This window comes from Cornus florida, unplaced genomic scaffold (assembly GCF_030987335.1).
Source record: "Cornus florida cultivar Cherokee Brave unplaced genomic scaffold, ASM3098733v1 CherokeeBrave_3.0.0_Hap2_Chr04, whole genome shotgun sequence".
NCBI lineage: Eukaryota > Viridiplantae > Streptophyta > Magnoliopsida > Cornales > Cornaceae > Cornus > Cornus florida.
In genome coordinates, this window is record NW_026775574.1 from 36,854,589 (window position 1) to 36,873,145 (window position 18,557).

Genomic DNA, 18,557 nt, shown 5'->3' on the forward strand with positions numbered 1-18,557 from the left:
AACCCTTTGGCTACATTGACTGCAACAACCACGTCATAACTAGTGCATTATTTGCACTCCACTCTTTGAATTCAGGATCGCTCTTGGAGGGATACGTGACAGTCCCTTCAATGTGGTCGATCATCCTACGACCAATGATATGCATACGAGCAGATTGAGCCCACTCTATATAGTTCATCTAATCCAGCATAATAATCATAATACAAAGGCCTGGATGGTGATCACTACTACCTCCCAAAACTTGAGTCAGACTAGGAGAAGACCCAGCTTCTTTTGAAGTCACCTCTGAGCCAGACATTTTATCAAACAGTTTCTGGGGATACAATCCTCAGAAACAAAAACAGTAACAAAATACGTAGAGAACCACCTCTCGAACACACAAACTTCAACTAAAAAGACTAGCGTCTTCTGAGATGCATAAAAAAGCGACCACACAATCACCACACAAACCCTAGAAATCAACAAAGTAGGCCATACCAAAATCGTGAACGACGAAGAAAAAGCTGTTGCTCCGCAAACAAAAAAATAAAAAATAAAAATAAAAATAAAAAATACAAATCCCATATTGGAATCTCTTCAAAACCCTTCACACCCAAAGCATTACAAACCATGCTCTGATACCATATTGACTTTAAGAAATAATCATGATCTTCAAAACCCTAGGGTTTACACAAACTTGCCCTAGGGTTTCAACTACACACCTAAAGCATTACAAACCATGCTCTGATACCATATTGACTTTAAGAAATAATCAAATCAAGAGTAAGTGATAAAGAAGAAGAGGAAAAAAAGAAGAAAGCGGATGAGAGAAAAAGAGAGAGAGACTGGGAAATAGAGAAAGAATGAAAGAATTCTTTCATCCTTCCACCACATTCTATTTATAATAACAAGTTTCAAAAATTACACATAAGCCCCACCATTATATAAGTAATAACAAATAAGCCCCTGAAAACAGCAACCTCAATACCAAGAAAATAACGAAGCTTGCCCAAATCTTCAGTAAGAAAGCTTGAACCAAGATGACGAATCAAAGTCTGAATGCCCTTCTTGTCACTTCCAGTAATCACAATGTCACCCACATAGATGACCAATATCACAATACCATGTTTTGTCTTCTTAAAGAACACCGAGTGATCAACCTGACTTCTAGTCATTGCATAAGTAACCACAACTTTGCTGAATTTGTCAAACCATGCTCGAGGAGATTGTTTGAGTCTATAAATAGATTTTTGGAGATGACAAACACACTCCCCCTTGGACTAAAACCCAGGTGGTTGAGCCATGTACACCGTCTCACTCAAATCTCCATGCAAGAAGGCATTCTTAACATCAAGTTGATGAAGGGGCCAATCAAGATTTGCAACAAGAGAGATAATAATACGAACCGAGTTTAGCTTGGCCATAGGAGAAAAAATTTCAGTGTAATCAAGACCATAGGTTTGAGTAAAGCCCTTAGCAACAAGACGGGCTTTTAACCTGTCAACAGTACCGTCTGGATTTTGCTTCACTATAAAAATCCATCGGCAACAATGTGTGCACCTATAGGCTTAGGAACAAGTGTCCAAGTATTATTCTAGTGCAAAGCATGCATTTCATCCTCCATTGCTTTTCGCCAACCAGGATGGGAAAGGGCCTCCTTATATGTCTTAGGAATAGAGACAGAAGATAAAGATATTGTGAAAGCCTTATATAAAGGAGATAAATGATCATAAGATACAAAATTAGAGATAGGGTGCTTAGTACAAGACCTTTTACCTTTACGAATGGCAATGAGAATGTCAGGACTGGATGGAGGAGTAGGATCCGCAGGCGCCGAGGAGAGCAATGGAGGATTTGAGGATGGTGCTACTGGTGCTGTAATTGGTTCAAATGGGCAATACGAAGACCGCGGACGTTTACGAACATAGACCTTAGGATATTAAGGGATGAGCCTATTAGGATATGAAGGGACGGAAAGAAAAGGTAGGAGCCTAACAGACTCTTGGAGTAAAGGCTCTCGCAGTTGACAACCCTCCGTAGAGTAATAGGGAACATTTTCAAAGAAAGTCACATCAGCACATACGAAATGTTTTCTTAATGTAGGACTATAGCATCGGTACCCTTTTTTAGTACGAGAATAACCAAGGAATATACATTTGTGTGCACGAGGATCAAGTTTATCACGTATAGGATTTAAATTATGGACAAAGCAAATACATCCAAATACCTTTGGAGGGAGATAGAAAGGATCTTTATCAGAGAAGAACATTTTAAAAGGTGATTTCCCTTTAAGAACCAGAGATGGCATTCTATTAAAAAGGTATACTACTGTGAGAACAGCATCCCCCCAAAAGTGTTTAGGCACATTCATTTGAAGCATGAGTGCACGGGTAATAGCAAGGATTGGACCATTCTTTCGTTCAGCAACTCCATTTTGTTGAGGTGTATCAACACGAGGTTTGATGAGTGATACCCCTCGACTCAAAGAAGTGCTGAAAGGTATGAACTTTATACTCAAGAGCATTATCAGTACGAAGAATGTGCAACTTGGCATTAAATTGATTAGTGATTTAAATGCATCAAACACTTGAGAGCGATCTTTAAGAACATATAACCAAGTCAAATGGGAATGATCATCAATAAAAGAAATTAAATAACGTGCACAAGACAAACCAGTTGTTCTAGCTGGACCCCAAACATTGGAGTGAACCAACTCAAAAGGATGTAAACAAGGACCATCAGGTTGACATTTAAAAGTGGCTCGATGATGTTTACTGAGCTCACATGTTTCACAATTAAAAGTAGAAAACGAAGGTAAAAAAGGGACTAAAAGACGCAGATTGGCAGTTGATGGACGTCCAAGTCTACAGTGCCATTGATATGGAGAAGTCGTGGTATGAAAGGCAGAGGAAGTTGATATGGGAGAGGGTTGGAAGTAGTAGAGACCATCCTTTTCATATCCCCCACCAATCGTCCTCTTCGTCTTTAGATCCTGAAAAACACAATGAGAAGGAAAAAAGGTGACGGAACAATTTAAAGCAGAGGTAATTCTATGAACATATAATAAATTAAAAGGAAATTGAGGTAGGTATAAAACAGAAGAGAAAGTTAGACGAGGGGTAGTAACTTTGCCAACCCCTTGAATTGGAGATTTAGAACCATTAGCAATTGTAACAACGGAAGGAGAGGGAGTACTTGAAAGATTAGAAAGAACAGAGGGATTACCAGTCATATGATCAGAGGCTCCGAAATCAATAATCCATGGCTAATTGGATGAGGAATGGAGGCAAGTGTTACTTGAAGCACCCAAGGTCGCAGTTGAGGTAGATGAAACATGAGTGTACGCCATCAGTGAGTCATACTCTGCTTTGGAAAGAGCCACAGTCTCTACATCAGTAGAAGTGGAGCTCTCCCCCTCAACAGTAGCATGATTAACCCATGTGGGCTTGCCATGGAGTTTCCAACATTTGTCAACAGTATGGTTGGTGGGATTACAATGAGTACATTTCTTAAGGCCACTACAACCACCTTGAAAATTTCAACCTTTATTCGAAACATGTCCCCCACGACCATTATGGGAATTATTAGAGCGGCCAGTGGGAGCTGCAAGGGTAAAGCAATCGGCTTTCTCTGGAGCAGATAGGTTGGCCCGCCGAACACGATTATAGGCCTCACTAGCAAATGGCAAAAGTGTACCAGCAAGAATCTGAGAACTAACAGGAGCAAATTCAAGTCGAAGTCTAGAAAGAAATTTTGTGACGCGAAATGCTTCCATGTATCGTTTTTGAGTCTCCATATCAGTAGTCAATGGCTGATACACATTCAATTCCTCCCACATACCTTTCAATGTGGAGTAATAATCTTCAATAGAGCGATCTCCTTGTATAGTGGCAAAAAGATCCTCATAAAGCTGATCAATCCGAGAGATGTTTTGCCCAGACGAATACATCTCCTTCAGGGCATCCCAAATCTCTTTAGAGGTTTCAAGAAAAGAGACATTGTTGAAGAACTAGGGCTCCATACTATTCCATAGCCAAGTCATAATTTGAGCATCTTCTTGTTCCTAAGCATCAACTAATTTGGCATCAGTAGGTTTGGTTGACTTAAGATAAGAGAACCTCCCTCAAGCTTTCAAAGCAACTTGGACAGCTCGGACCCATTGAAGGTAATTGGGACCCTTGAGTTTGATATTGGTCATGGAACCAAAGAACAGAGAATCTTTAACATCTGTTTTGTCACCCATGGAGACCGAGCAAGAACGAGATGAGATCCGAGTAAGAATAGGATCCAAGCAAGGAGATCAGCAAGAGGATTCTTTCCAAGCAAGGCTATGCTATGCCATAGAGTCGATGAAGCTGTAACCTTTTTTTTTCCTTTTTTTTTCATAATAAAACAAATAATAGATATTAAACTATTTACATAAGAAAACGTAAAACTAAATAGAACTCTGGCAGTAAAAATAAAAAATAAAAATAAAATAACAAACTACAATTCTTAGAAGGCACCAGACTTTTGATGTGAGAACAATAGAGAGAAATGGTGGAGACTGGGTGAAGAAGAGGAAGACGGGAGTTGGGTCTTAGGAGCATTTTTGCTCTGATACCATGTTGTAAATACGAGCAAGAAAATAGAAGAGACGATCTCTTGTATATCCCTTAGATGTGAGTACACGTGGGTTTATATAGGAACCAAAGACATACAATCAGTACATTAATTTAGCCAATTACCAGAAATTAAGCTAATCAAAATCCTATAATCAAGCTAGCAGATTTTATACATCAGAATATTCCTATATCAAGCTAGCAGATTACATGTAGCAGAATAGTCAACTTTCCTCATTAATTGCAGCAGGCTATAAACAGCCTATATTCACAACAAAAACCATAACTTGACCCAGAAATTACCATTACTACAGCCCATCTCGAACAAATCTGCAAATTACCAGAATACCTTTACTTTCTACAACATACATAAAATTGAACTATCAGAACACTAACTGAAAGAAAACAAAAAGGCTAGACTCAAAGTCTCAATTTAAACCTTGACTGTGCAAGGTTCCGAGTGGGTCCTGCCATGAATTCGCACTAATTGTGAATAGTTTGGACATTACAACCTTGCTTGAGCCTTTGATTGAACTACATAAGAGGAAACTCCTAAATTTAAATGTGCCCACATAGAAACAAAATGAGATCCAAAATTCATCCCTAAAACCCATAAAAAGAACAGAAAAAAAAATAATAATAATTAAAAAATAAATAAAAAACATAAATATTCTAAATGAAAACTTAGCAAGAGTTATATCTTCATCTTGTGATTTCTGCATCATATACCCCTTGAACAATAAATTGACATGGTGCAGACCAACACCATAAGTTTGAAGAAAACTTCAATTAGCCTCTATGGTCAAAGGAAGATTTTCTCATGAATTCTCTCATGAGAGGTCCTCATGAAGAATATAGTGAGGGTAGGAGTAGGTTGTTGATTTTAGCTATAGGACAATCAATAAGTTGCATGGTTTCACTTGTTCTAGTAAGGAAGGCAAATTTTCTTTATACTGAAAAGTGGATAACACAGCTTGAGGACTAAATTTCAAACCTGAAACTGATATAAGATGCTGCAATTGTAAGGGTTCTGGAAATCTTCCTCCCAATATCCTAACCGATCAGGAACCTTGAAGAAAAATGAATAAAAAACTTGTTTTGTTTTTCCTATAAGGAACCAGACTGCTGCAGAAGCAATATTTTCCAGATGCATATGTGAAAACACAAGTTTCAAGCTTGGAAACTTGGAATGAAAACAGAAGCACATCCTAAATCCATAAAAAGTAGCATTGGTGAAAAACACCAACTATAAACTTTATGAAAGTTGTTTGGTGACATATTTACTGGAGGATTAGTTTACGCAGTGAAATGCTGCATATGATGGTGTGATGTTGTACCATAATGTGCTGGCTGGCAAGCATTTTGGTAGGAAGGTAGAAGATGCTGGCAACAAAGATAAGTATTCTTTCAAGGATGGTAACACTGAGATGAAGCATGTAGTGGCTATTGGCTTGTGTTAGAATGTTTATATATATATATATATAAGTGTTGGGCCATTATGTAATTACAGAAAGTTGATAGGGGCCCTTGTGTAGTTAAGTAAGACTTGTACTTTTTATATAAGCCTTGTACACTTTATTAGGTTAGATTATGAATATACAAGTCTGAAACTTCTCTCTATCACATATATATAACTCTGAACATGGTATCAGAGTGTACGATCATGGGTGTGAGAATCTGTAATTGGGTTCTTGTTGTATAAGATTTGAATTGCTGTTGTGGTGTTGGTGATCTCTACCGTCGGTTCCTTGTTTGTTGTTATCAACAACGGCTTGTTCATCGTCGTCAGATCTGCAGCGTCGTCCGATCTGGGAGTTGTTCGTCGTTGTCTCTGCCGTGTTCGTCGTTGTTCGTCGTCGTCTCTGCCGTGTTCGTCGTTGCCTGCAGCTTCTCTTTGGTTGCAACGAGCTCGCCGACCTCTGCAATCTTGATTCGCAGAGGTGAGGTTCATCTCTGTTGGCCGGAAGTTGCAGGGATCGCTGCTTATTGATTCGGCCGTTACTTGTGATTGGGTCGCCGTCGTCGCCGCCGCATTATTCCCCGGCGTCTGTGAAGGTGTGAAGAAGAAGACCTCTATTTGGCTACACGGTTATAGCTACCTCAACCCTGGTTTGCTAAACCTGGATAGCCCAGGTCAGTCCAACCCGTTTGACCAGGTCCATTGACCAGTCCCGACCCGGTGGTCCAAGATCCGGCCCGGTTCAAGATCCGACTCGGTTCCAGATCCGAGTCGTTTTCCAGGTTTGGCCAGAATACAGAATCTTTTTTTTTCTACCGTTTTTCTTCTCTGTTTTGCTGGATTCAACATGGCATCTAGTTCAGATTTACTTTCACCCACGAACAGTCTTAATTCTCCCATGACTTCAGTTAAGTTCAATGGGAAGAATTACATATTATGGGCTAAATCTGTTGCCATTTTCCTCAAAGGCAGAGGTCTTGGTTCTCATTTGACTAAAGAGAAACCCCAAGGCAACTGATGTCTCCTTTGATGCATGGGAAAAGGAAGATGCTCAGATCATTTCTATGATGATAAACAGTATTGAACCCCAAATTAGTTCAACTCTACTTTATTTGGATACTATCAAGGAGATATGGGACAGATTACTGCAATTGTATTCTGGGACAAGTAATATCACTCGTGTTTATGAGCTCTGTAAGCAGTACTTCAATCTTGAACAAGGTACTCAAAGTATAGAAGAGTATTATTCCAAAGTTATGGGAGTCTGTGAAGAGCTGAATATGTATCAGCCTATTACAGGTGATGTTCGCAGTATACAACAACAGCGTGCGGACTTTAATGTTGTCTGTTTTCTTACTAGTTTATCATCAGCATATGAGCCTTTTCGTGCACAGATTATGAGCAGTCTAACACTTCCATCTCTTGCTGAGGTGTTTTCTAGACTTCAGCGTGCTACACTTGCAAGTGATACCTCAAATTTGAATACTGGACAGAGTGGTGAGCGTTCAACATTAGTGGTTTCAAAGGGTGAACATAATACTTACCGTGGAGGTCGTGGGGGACGCTCCACACATGGTGGTCGTGATTCACATGGAGGACGTGGCCGTGGCAGGGAATACAGAAAGTGTACCCATTGTGGTCTTTCTAATCATACTGTGAACTTTTGTTGGGATCTTCATGGGAAACCATCTAGTTTTGCCAATCAAGTTTCCTATTCTCCGAATGATGTTGCTTCTGGATCGCACAACATAGCTGAATCAGATACAGTTCCTATTCCACGGGATGAGTATACTCAGTTTTTGTCTTATAAGCAAGCATCTAATTCATCTTCCACGGCTACTTTTGCCCAGTCAGGTACTGCACACACATGTCTATTGTCTTCCACTCGTAGTCCTTGGATCATAGACACTGGAGCATCTAATCATATGACCGGATGTTCTTCTCTTCTATCTGATTTTCATTCTGTACATCCATCTCAAAGTGTTACTCTTGCTAATGGTTCATCCACTCAGGTTTTAGGTTTGGGGACAACTCAACTTAGTGATTCATTGTCTCTCTCGTCTGTTTTACATGTTCCGCAGTTTCCCTTTAATTTAATGTCTATCAGTAAGCTTACTAAATCTCTCCAGTGCTCTGTTACATTTGATCCTACTTCTTGTGTGTTTCAGGATCTCAAATCGAAGAAGACGAATGGTACGGGGCATGAAGCTGGTGGCTTATATTATTTTGATTTTGAACCTTCTCCTGTGGCTCTTCAGTCTTCTCTGTCTCCATTTCAGTGGCACTGTCGCCTTGGTCACCTGTCACTTCAAGTTTTGAAGCGTCAAGTTCCTAGTCTTAGTCATTTGAAATTCTTGTCATGTGAAGTTTGTGAACTTAGTAAGCACCATCGCGTGTCTTTCAAGTCTAGGGTTAATAATCGTGTCGCTAGTCCTTTTCATTTGGTTCATTCAGATGTATGGGGTCCAATAAAACATTCTTCAATCAATAAATTTCATTATTTTGTGACATTTGTGGATGATTATTCTCGCCTGACTTGGTTGTTTTTAATGAAAGATCGTTCTGAGTTGTTTTTAATTTTTCAAAAATTTTGCAAAGAAATCAAAACTCAGTTTGGATGTCCAATTCGTATTATACGTTGTGATAATGCTAAGGAATATTCTTCAACTCCATTTGATACATATCTTAGTGATAAAGGAATTATTCATCAAAATTCATGCGTTTATACTCCATAACAAAATGGAGTTGCAGAACGTAAGAATCGACATCTCTTAGAAGTAACTCGTGCTCTTTTGTTTCATATGCATATGCCTAAACAGTCTTGGGGTGATGCTGTTCTTACTGCCTGTCATCTTATTAACCGTATGCCGTCATCTGTATTAGATGGCAAAACTCCACATTCTATTTTATTTCCTGATTCTCCCTTGTTTTCTCTTCCTCCTAGGGTTTTTGGATATGTATGTTATGTCCACAATCTTGGTCCTGGTTTTGATCAATTAGACCCACGTGCCACAAAGTGTGTATTTCTTGGCTACTCTCGCTCTCATAAAGGTTATCGCTGCTATAGTCCTGTTTCTCAACGGTACTTTATTAGCGCAGATGTAACGTTTTCTGAGTCCATCCCATATTTTTCAAATACTGATTCACTTCTTGATATCACTCTTGAGCCGCCTCCTTCTGCCGTTCCTCTTCCCTCACTCTCTCTTCAACCTCGATCTCTTGTTCCTCCATCTGCCCCGTTACAGGTGTACACTCGAAGACCAAAGCCATCTGTTGTCGTGCCTCCTCCATTGTCTTCAGAGTCTTTAGATCTGGCGCCTTCCACTATGTCTGATTCCTTGCCTATTGCACTTCGTAAGGCTCCTCACTCATGTGTTACTAACCATCCTATTGCTCATTATGTCTCTTATAATTCCTTATCGCCATCATTCTCCTGTTTTTCCTCTAAGTTGTCTACTACATTCGTTCCTAAGACTGTGCAAGATGCATTGTCTGATTTGGGCTGGAGGAACGCAATGCAAGATGAAACGGATGCTTTGCATAAGAATGGCACGTGGGATCTTGTTCCATTACCTCCGGATGTCACACCTGTTGGTTGTTGCTGGGTATATACTGTGAAGTATCTTCCAGATGGGTCTGTTGAGCGTTTAAAAGCACGTCTTGTTGCCAAAGGTTATACCCAAACTTATGGTATTGACTATGACGAGACATTTTCTCCCGTTGCTAAGATTTCTTCTATTCGCGTTTTGATTTCTCTTGCTGCTAATAGACATTGGCCTCTGTTTCAGTTAGACGTTAAAAATGCCTTTTTGCATTGTGACTTAGCAGAAGAGGTTTATATGGAGCAACCACCTGGGTTTGTTGCTCAGGGGGAGTATCTTCACACTGTTTGTCGCCTTAAAAAGGCTCTGTATGGATTAAAATAATCTCCACGGGCTTGGTTTGGAAAATTCTCTGAGGTGGCGTTAAAATTTGGTCTTAAGGGATGTCAGACCGACCATTCGGTGTTTCACCAGCGCACTAAAGCTGGCTTCATATTTCTTGTGGTGTATGTAGATGATATTGTGATCACAGGTGATGATTTTGAAGGCATCGCTAAGTTGAAGTTGTTTCTGTAATATCAATTTCACACTAAAGACTTGGGTAAACTTAGGTATTTCTTGGGCATTGAAGTTTCTAGATCCAAGAAGGGTATAAGTTTATCCCAACGCAAATATGTGTTGGATTTATTAGAAGAGACAGGTATGTTGGGTGGTCGTCCGGTTAATACTCCTATGGATTCAAATACAAAACTTGTATCTGATGAGGGTGATCTATTTAATGACCCGGGCAGGTTTCGTCGCCTTGTTGGGAAATTAATTTATCTCACTATCACTCGACCTGATATTTCATATGCAGTCAGTGTTGTGAGTCAGTTCATGGGAGTTCCTAGAATGCCACATTGGATTGCTGTTCTTCGGATTATACGATATCTCAAGAAAGCTTCAGGTTTAGGGTTACTATATAAATCAAATGGTCATCTCAGGGTGGAAGGTTTTACAGATGCTGACTGAGCTGGTTCTCTTTCAGATAGGAGATCTACTACAGGCTATTGCACATTTGTAGGAGGAAATCTTGTTACATGGCAAAGTAAAAAGCAGACGGTGGTAGCTCGATCTAGTGCTGAAGTTGAATATTAGGCAATGGCCCATACCACTAGTGAGTTGACATGGATACAACATTTTCTAAAAGAACTTGGGTTGATAGTTGAGGCTCCTACTCCATTGTTCTGTGATAATCAAGCAGCAGTTCACATTGCATCAAATCCTGTGTTTCATGAGAGAACCAAACATATTGAAGTTGATTGTCACTTCATCCGGGAAAAAATATTAAGTGGGAGCATCTCTACTCCATTTGTGAAGCCTGAAGATCAATTAACTGATATGTTTACCAAAGCATTGGGTCATAATCGGTTAAGAACTATCTGTTCCAAGCTGGGATTATTTGATATATATTCTCCAGCTTGAGGGGGAGTGTTAAGAATGTTTATATATATATATATATAAGTGTTGGGCCACTATGTAATTACAGAAAGTTGATAGGGGCCCTTGTGTAGTTAAGTAAGACTTGTACTCTTTATATAGCCTTGTACACTTTATTAGGTTAGATTATGAATATACAAGTCTGAAACTTCTCTCTATCACATATATATAACTCTGAACAGCTTGCTGCAATAGAAGCTCAAGCAGCATTAAGATTCATTACTCCTAAAACTGAACTTAATTTTAAAGATAGCATTCTTGGTCTGACCCTCCCCAACCCTCGCAATGGCAGCTTCCTCCTGCACTGGCTACCCCTTTTTTTTTCTCTTATTCTTGGTCCAACACCTAACTAGACAAGGTGGAGTTCTTTTTGGAAGGGGAAGATGATGTAGTGAGGATCTAGATACGCAAGTGATCTCTATCAGTGTCATCAAATCGGTTTCCTAGGAAATAAAAGCAACACAAAACAACAATGGTTCTCCTCCAGTTTTCTTCTCAATCATATTTTCTATTGCAATTTTATTTAAAAAGAGATCATACATCTTTATTTTGAGCAATAATAAGGCTCTAACACAACAGCTACCACAAAAAAAAACATCTTTTGGTGGAAAAAACAATTAAAAAAAAAAAAAGAAGGTAATACTAACAACTGTATACTGGACCAAGGTCATCAATTGCTGCATCACCAATTCTGCATCCTCTTTCAACTGCCTGTGAGTAGTAAATTGTCTGCCATGTCTGATATATGAAATAAGAAATCACCTAGTGAATTCATGATAAACGCAGAAAATATATAATAAACTCAATACTAAAAGCAAAAATGTTATAAACTACTTTTCAAAGTAAAGATCCAAGTTGTGCCACTGAGAATCTTTACAACGATTTCCGAAACGAACCACTTCTCCTGCAAAAACTTTCAGTTCTTCCCTGTATATGCAATCAAATAAAGAATAAATACACAATAAAAAAAAGAATCAAATTCACCAAATTAGAAAGGAAATAACCAATACAATAATAACCATTAAGAGCACGCTTATCAATGGAAAACGCTACTGTAAATCGTTATCCTTCCCTTCAGTGGTACCTTTTGTCAGCCGCAACAATTCTAAGGAGTTCATCCATGTCTTTTGATACTAAAAGTTGCACACCCTCCGAAGGAAGCACCTTTTCTTTCAGCATTCGTATGCTTCTTTTTGAAAGAGATTGCAAAAGACTGGAACCCTTGACAATTGTGTTCGCAACCTCAAATGCTAAAATTGAAAGTTTGTTGCCTTTGCTTGTGGCCCCAAAAACAAATCCACTGCTTGGGTTCAAATTGGCCATGCTACTCCCAAGTGTGTCCAAGACATCCACAGCCTTTTCAAGGCTAAAAGAACTTGCTCTACCTAAACGTGAACTCACTTCTGAAACCTGTGACACTACAGTTGTTATTAGATTGTTCATAACACGGTCTAACCAGAGCGGCGAAGGTTGTTGTATGTCATTATTTATTTACTAATACTAAATATCCGAAAAAGGTAAACAACACCAACCATCTGCAACTATATTTGCAATAGAAATCTTACTTAACAGTGCATAAAACCCGATAAGCATTGAAAATGTTGAACAATAAGTAGAGGCATGAGAATACAAGTCCCTTAAATACGAGCATCAGATCTAAGGAAAGACACAAGAACTTTTGTGCTTTCAATGTCTTTTATCTCTTAAAGGACACAAGAATTTCAGAATCCTTTCTCTCCTCATAAACCAACAACACAGAGCATATATGTGTCAGGTTTCATTTGTTCAACTATGAAGAGCTTAGAAGCAAGTGGTTTATAGAGATTTTTATTTCACTGGGATTTTTAGAGTGTGTGCACGTATATATGTATATGATACAGAACTGATGGGCACTAACTGTCTGGTACAGTATACTGTTCAAAACAGTTGTATTAAGCTTCTCCTGAAAGATACCCTCATCTACAAATCAAATAACCAAATCACTGTGTTCTGGGTTTGGTTAGAGAGAAGCAATAATTACTTCATTCAGTAGATTTCTTCCAAGCTTTCTTCCATGTGTATTAGTAGTACAGTACACGTGTTGTAAGCTATAAACTTATCTAATCATTTCGTGAAGGTATCACCAATCTTTCAGCTCACAACTTAAGCGAGGTTTTACATTCTATTACTGGGAAATTGATGCAATAACAATTTAAACTGTGGACCAAGCCACAAGTAATTCAATGTTAGAAGACCGTTTAGGTTCAGACATACACTTGCCAGGAAAACTTTTATTTTTCAGAACATATTACATTCAAATTTGAAATTTTTCGTATTTGAAATTCTAAAACAATTTCAAGTCCATCTAGGGTCAATTTCTTTTTAAATCTTACTTTAGGCAATTTATAGATATTTCGCGTACGAGCAAATAAGGCACAAGGTTAGGTGCCATTTGTTTGTCAAGGGAAGAGGAATATGAAGGTTCTTAAGGATGAATGGGTTATAGAGGTATTAATCACAAGTCATAATATGATGAAGGTTGCAGGTGGACTAGGTGGAAATCCAAGGCATATTTGAGTACCCTGAGGTCCTACTTACCCTTGGAGTTCGTCTTGGTTAGAGAGGGGAGTCTAACTAGATGCTCTCAGTACCCTTTATAATTGGGTTACGACTTTATTTAAGGTGCCAGAGAATTTCTCTCAAGTGTGATGGGGGTAGAAATTTATAGTATGCTGATGTAAGAAAGAGGTTCGTGAGGTCCTAATGGGGCATTGCCACGTTCCCCACTCAGATGTATTGGAATGGTAAGCTGCGATGAGATACGACAATGCAGTGGTAGGGTGGAATGAGATGGTTACGTGTTCTCTGTGAAGCCTAATGATATGCTACCACGTTTGGGCAATTTAATGGAATATGATGAGGTGGTGAATGGGATGCATTATAGGAGGGCCACGAGATGTTGACACAAATTATTAGTGTGGTCCAATAGAACACTGCCCCATTGTTAGAGTATATGGTTTCAGGATTCATATGGTTTCTCTCTCTCTCTCTCTCTCTCTCTCTCTCTCTCTCTCTCACACACACACACACACACACTGAGGTTGAGGTATGAACCATGAGAGAGACACCTCAGTGAATCCTAAACTTAAACCACCAAGACAAGCACTCCTAGGACCCCAAGTTGAACATGACATAACCACAAAGGGCAGTTCACTCTATGGCTGTGCATTAAAAAACTCAAGGAGCTCCTTGGATCCTGCTCTCAATCCCGTTAGTAGACAAGGTCCATTAAGTGCAAACCCTATCGTCATGGCTATTGGATGGGAAAGCAAATTGAAGATTGTTGTTAAGTGTAAGAAGTGTACAACCTAACTTCTTAGAGACTGACACGCAACTAAAAAAAGCATTAGCAACTCAACCAGGATTGCCAACCACATGGATCTAAAGGTATTGCCTCAACTAATAGTGCAACAAAGTTTTAAGTAACGATTACAATGGTCATAACAGTAAGGGGAAGACCTAGCAATATTCAGTTAGAGGTGCAAATTAGGACTATGTAATTAAAATTACAAAAAATATACAAAGTAATTGTAATAAATTTTTCTTTAAAATACGTCTCAATATATGTTCTTTAAGAGCAAGCCTGTCAAGAGGACACTCTCACTAAGCTTTCATCCTTGTAAACATTCGATGGAGAGCTAGACCTCAAACTTTGCAACCCAATGGTTATAATATGCGAGCTTAATTAGAGCTCCCTCATCGTATCTTTTCCCTATTCATAGTATAATAAAAAACAAATATAAGAAACATACAACCTAAAAAATTGAGGAAAAAAAAATACAACTTAAATAAACAATGATGGGAAAATTAATAAACCACAAAAAAGAGACAGAGAGAGGAACACACCGGCAGCCAATAAATGAGGCTATCAAGTACCGATCATCCCTTTTTGTTTCTCTCTTGAATTCATATAGATAATGTATATATACTGTAGATTTGTAGCAAAGACTACTGCAATAACGGACTTACTTTTTTCACCAAATTTGGATATTCTAAAGCAACGCTTAGGTACAATGGACTTTGGAGGGGCCACATATAATTGTTTTCTCAAACTCGCCACTATTAACTGTTAATTGATTGACAGCTGGAGAGGGGCTCCAGGTGTTGGGTGGGAGCACAGGCTCAAGGGTTCTGGAAGATGGCGCCTCTGTGTCTTTGGCGGTGCTTGTGGAGGGAGCGGAATAGAAGATCCTTTAAAGGAGAGGAATCTTCCATTACTATTCTAAAATCTTCTATTATTTGCTCTCTTTGTTTTTGGGGTTCGGGTAGATTATGCTCTTCTGCTGAGGAGACTGTTGAGTTTTTGGCTTCCCTGGGGCCTTAGGGGTTCCAGGTGTTTGTGGTTTTGTTAGGGACGCGTTCCCCTTTTGAACGCTTTTATTGAATTGTTTACTTATCAAAAAAAAAAAAAAAAAAATTAGTTTTGAATTAATTTTGTTTAAGTTTTAAGACCATCTAATATGGTAATGCTATTACATTGAACTTTTAGGTCATTGTTAGCCAAAAAAACTTAAATATTTTTACCTTACACTAATTTTATAACATGTGCACTTATACAGTAAAATCTAAAAGTAAAATATTAACAACTTATTGCAACTACAATTTGTAGATCACCAAAAAAATAAATTTTTTAACTATGTAGCAATAGAAATAAATTGAATAAAATTTTAAAATAATCAGTAAAATTGTAGATTGGAAGATCCGAAACAAGATCCACCAACAACCTCTCTAGATCTAACAGCAAACAATTCTTTTATAATATATCTACACTCAATCAGGTGAAAATGAGAAATTAATTCAAAAAAAATTGAACTTATGGATTAAATGAACTCTTTGGAACTACTAATTTAATATTTAGACTTAGATCTTCTGTCTTAGAAATCTTGGAGGATAGATACGAGGACTTAGGAGTTGTATTAGAGATAAGAAGACTAAACTTAAATCTTCTGGCAGATCTGTGTTTACAGTAGTTGTTTGGATCCTTTGGATTGAGAGAATTTCTAGGCTTCATGGTGCTGAGCCTAGAACTGCTACTGATATTGCTTTCTTTGCTTGATCTGAATGTGTTATTGCTTTGAATCTTAAGCTAGATGATCTGTGACTTCCTTCTCTTACATTGAAGTGATCTTTTATAGAAGGCTTTGCCCAAGTCCGAGGTGTAGACACCATGAGCACTGACAAAAGGACTGATATGTTTGACATGCGACAACTGGAGATTAAATAATCCTTCCCTTAGAAAGTGACACATGTCAAGCTACTTCACTGAAATGTGGGCATGTATGGAAATGTCATGTGATTGGTTGAACATTCCATGTAGCTTGACAACTTGGCAATTGGTGGAGTAATGCGGTCAGATACTTACAAGGAATAAGAGGATATAAAAGCAAAGTAATAAAATTTATTGAGGAGCTTGATTCTTACTCTTTCCCTCTGTTGTCTCTCTTGTAAACAAAAGGTTTGAAAGATTATTTTCTTTTCTCCCGTCGAAACTCTTTTTACTTCTTTCTCATTCTTGTCATTTTCTTTTTCTCATATCCTCCATTTTCTCTTTCTGTTTTATAATTTTAAATATCCCTAGTTAAGATTTCATCATTGTCAAGTTTATCTAGGGTTAATGGTGTGGAAAGTGCATATTGTTCAGTTTTGCATTTAGTTGGTTCAGATTTTGGGAACATATTTGTAAGACTAGAGGAGGACTAACTATTTGGAGTACATCGTGAGCACTGAGAAAGAGGAAGGGCTAGAGGTGATGGCGGAAGAGAAAGAAAGGGGGAGAGAAAGGGGAGACAGAGAGAGAGAGAACAGAATTCTCATGCAGTGAGAATATTTACTAGGATAAATTTCAATTGACACCCTTTACCTTAATTCTTTTTTATTTTCTTTTATCAGCTTCACCTTTTTATTTCAATTCTACAAGTATAAAGTCTTAAATTCTACAAGCGAATTGCTAGGTGTCTATTCAGAGGGCAAAGGCAATCAGGCGTTGTCCATCCTTCATGCTATTGTGGAAGGGAGAGAGGTTGAGGTGAATCAGCAGGAGACGAATGGAGTTCGGTTTAAGAGATCTTTACCATGTCGGAAAGGGGAGCAGGAGGTGAAGAATCTTATTTCATATGTTAACTATGATGGGAAGGAAGGGATGGCGAGGGAGAGGGGAAGGACAAGGAGTGGGAGGAGGGGAGATGATTTTTTCCGCCTCTTAATGAAGCTACATATTATTTCCTGAAATGTCCGCGGTCTCAACGATCCAGACAAAAGGAGGGTGGTGAAGGTAGCTTTGAGGAAGTGGGGTGCCCATGTTATCTGTTTGCAAGAAACTAAGATGGCTGCGATGACGGATGGGGTGGTCAGAAGTCTTTGGGGAGGAAAGTTTGTTGAGTGGAGGAAAGTTTGTTGAGTGGGAGGCCCTTAATGCCGCAGGGACTTCTGGTGGTATCTTAGTAATGTGGGACCAAAGATGGATGTCTAGGACAGATATTTGGATGGGAAGGTTCTATATTTCATGCTTATTCAAGATGGAGAAGGACAATTTCAGTTGGGTCTTTTTGGGGTCTACGGGCTAGTTGATGAGATAGCGTGAAACTTCTTCTTTGGGAGGAGCTCAGCCATGTACAGGGAATGTGGCCTCCTCCTTGGTGCCTGGGTGGGGATTTTAATTCTGTCAGGTCTCCATTAGAGAGATCTACAGGGGGTAGGCAGACCACGGAGATGACTCAGTCTCGGAGTTCGTTGATGGTCATCTTCTCATTGATTTGCCTTGAGAAGGAGCAGCTTTTACCTGGTCTAACAGCAGGGATACGACAACTCTTTCAAGGCTGGACAGGTTTTTGATTTCGGTGGAGTGGGAGGAGAAATTTCTGGATTCTGTTCAGGTGGCTTTAGCAAGAGTTACATCTGATCATATTCCTTTGGTTCTAGATTGTGGGGGTATGAGATCTCGATGCACTCCGTTCCATTTCGAGAACATGTGGTTGAAGGTGGAGGATTTCCAAAGGAATGTTCGATTATGGTGGGAGAAGGCTGAGGCCACTGGTTCCTCTAGTTTTGTGCTAGCCCGAAAATTGCGGACTCTCAAAATCGAGCTCAAGAAGTGGAATAAGGAAGTGTTTGGGAATCTCAAATGGAGGAAAAATACAGTTATTGCTGAAATTTCTGAGATTGATCGCCTTGAAGGAGCAGGTGGGAATGCAGAGTCCCTACGCTCTAGGAGAGATTCCTGCCAGGCAGATTTTGCTGAGATTGCTAGCTTGGAGGAGATTTCATGGTGTCAGAAATCTAGGGCCTTATGGCTTAAAGAGGGGGATCGTAACACGAAATTTTTTCATAGGCTTGCAAATGCCGATAGAAGAAACAATCATATTGGGCGAATCTGTGTGGACGGTCTGGAGTTGTTGAGGGAGGATGAGGTTCGTAATGGGATTGCTTCCTTTTATCAGAGGCTTTATAAGTAGCCATTGG

At 39.1% G+C, this 18,557-nt stretch overlaps 1 protein-coding gene across 2 annotated transcripts in view; it reads right to left on the minus strand.

Annotated features, from left to right (window-relative positions):
* Positions 1 to 18,557, minus strand: part of LOC132303150 (protein PSK SIMULATOR 1-like) — a 73,112-nt gene that overhangs the window by 46,254 nt on the left and 8,301 nt on the right. For both annotated transcript variants that reach the window (XM_059800281.1, XM_059800280.1), the window contains exons 3-5: positions 12,145 to 12,470; positions 11,895 to 11,987; positions 11,708 to 11,798 (exon numbers count right to left, since the gene is read on the minus strand). In XM_059800281.1, coding sequence (XP_059656264.1) covers positions 11,708 to 11,798; positions 11,895 to 11,987; positions 12,145 to 12,470 — 510 coding nt within the window. The remainder of the gene's footprint in view (positions 1 to 11,707; positions 11,799 to 11,894; positions 11,988 to 12,144; positions 12,471 to 18,557) is intronic.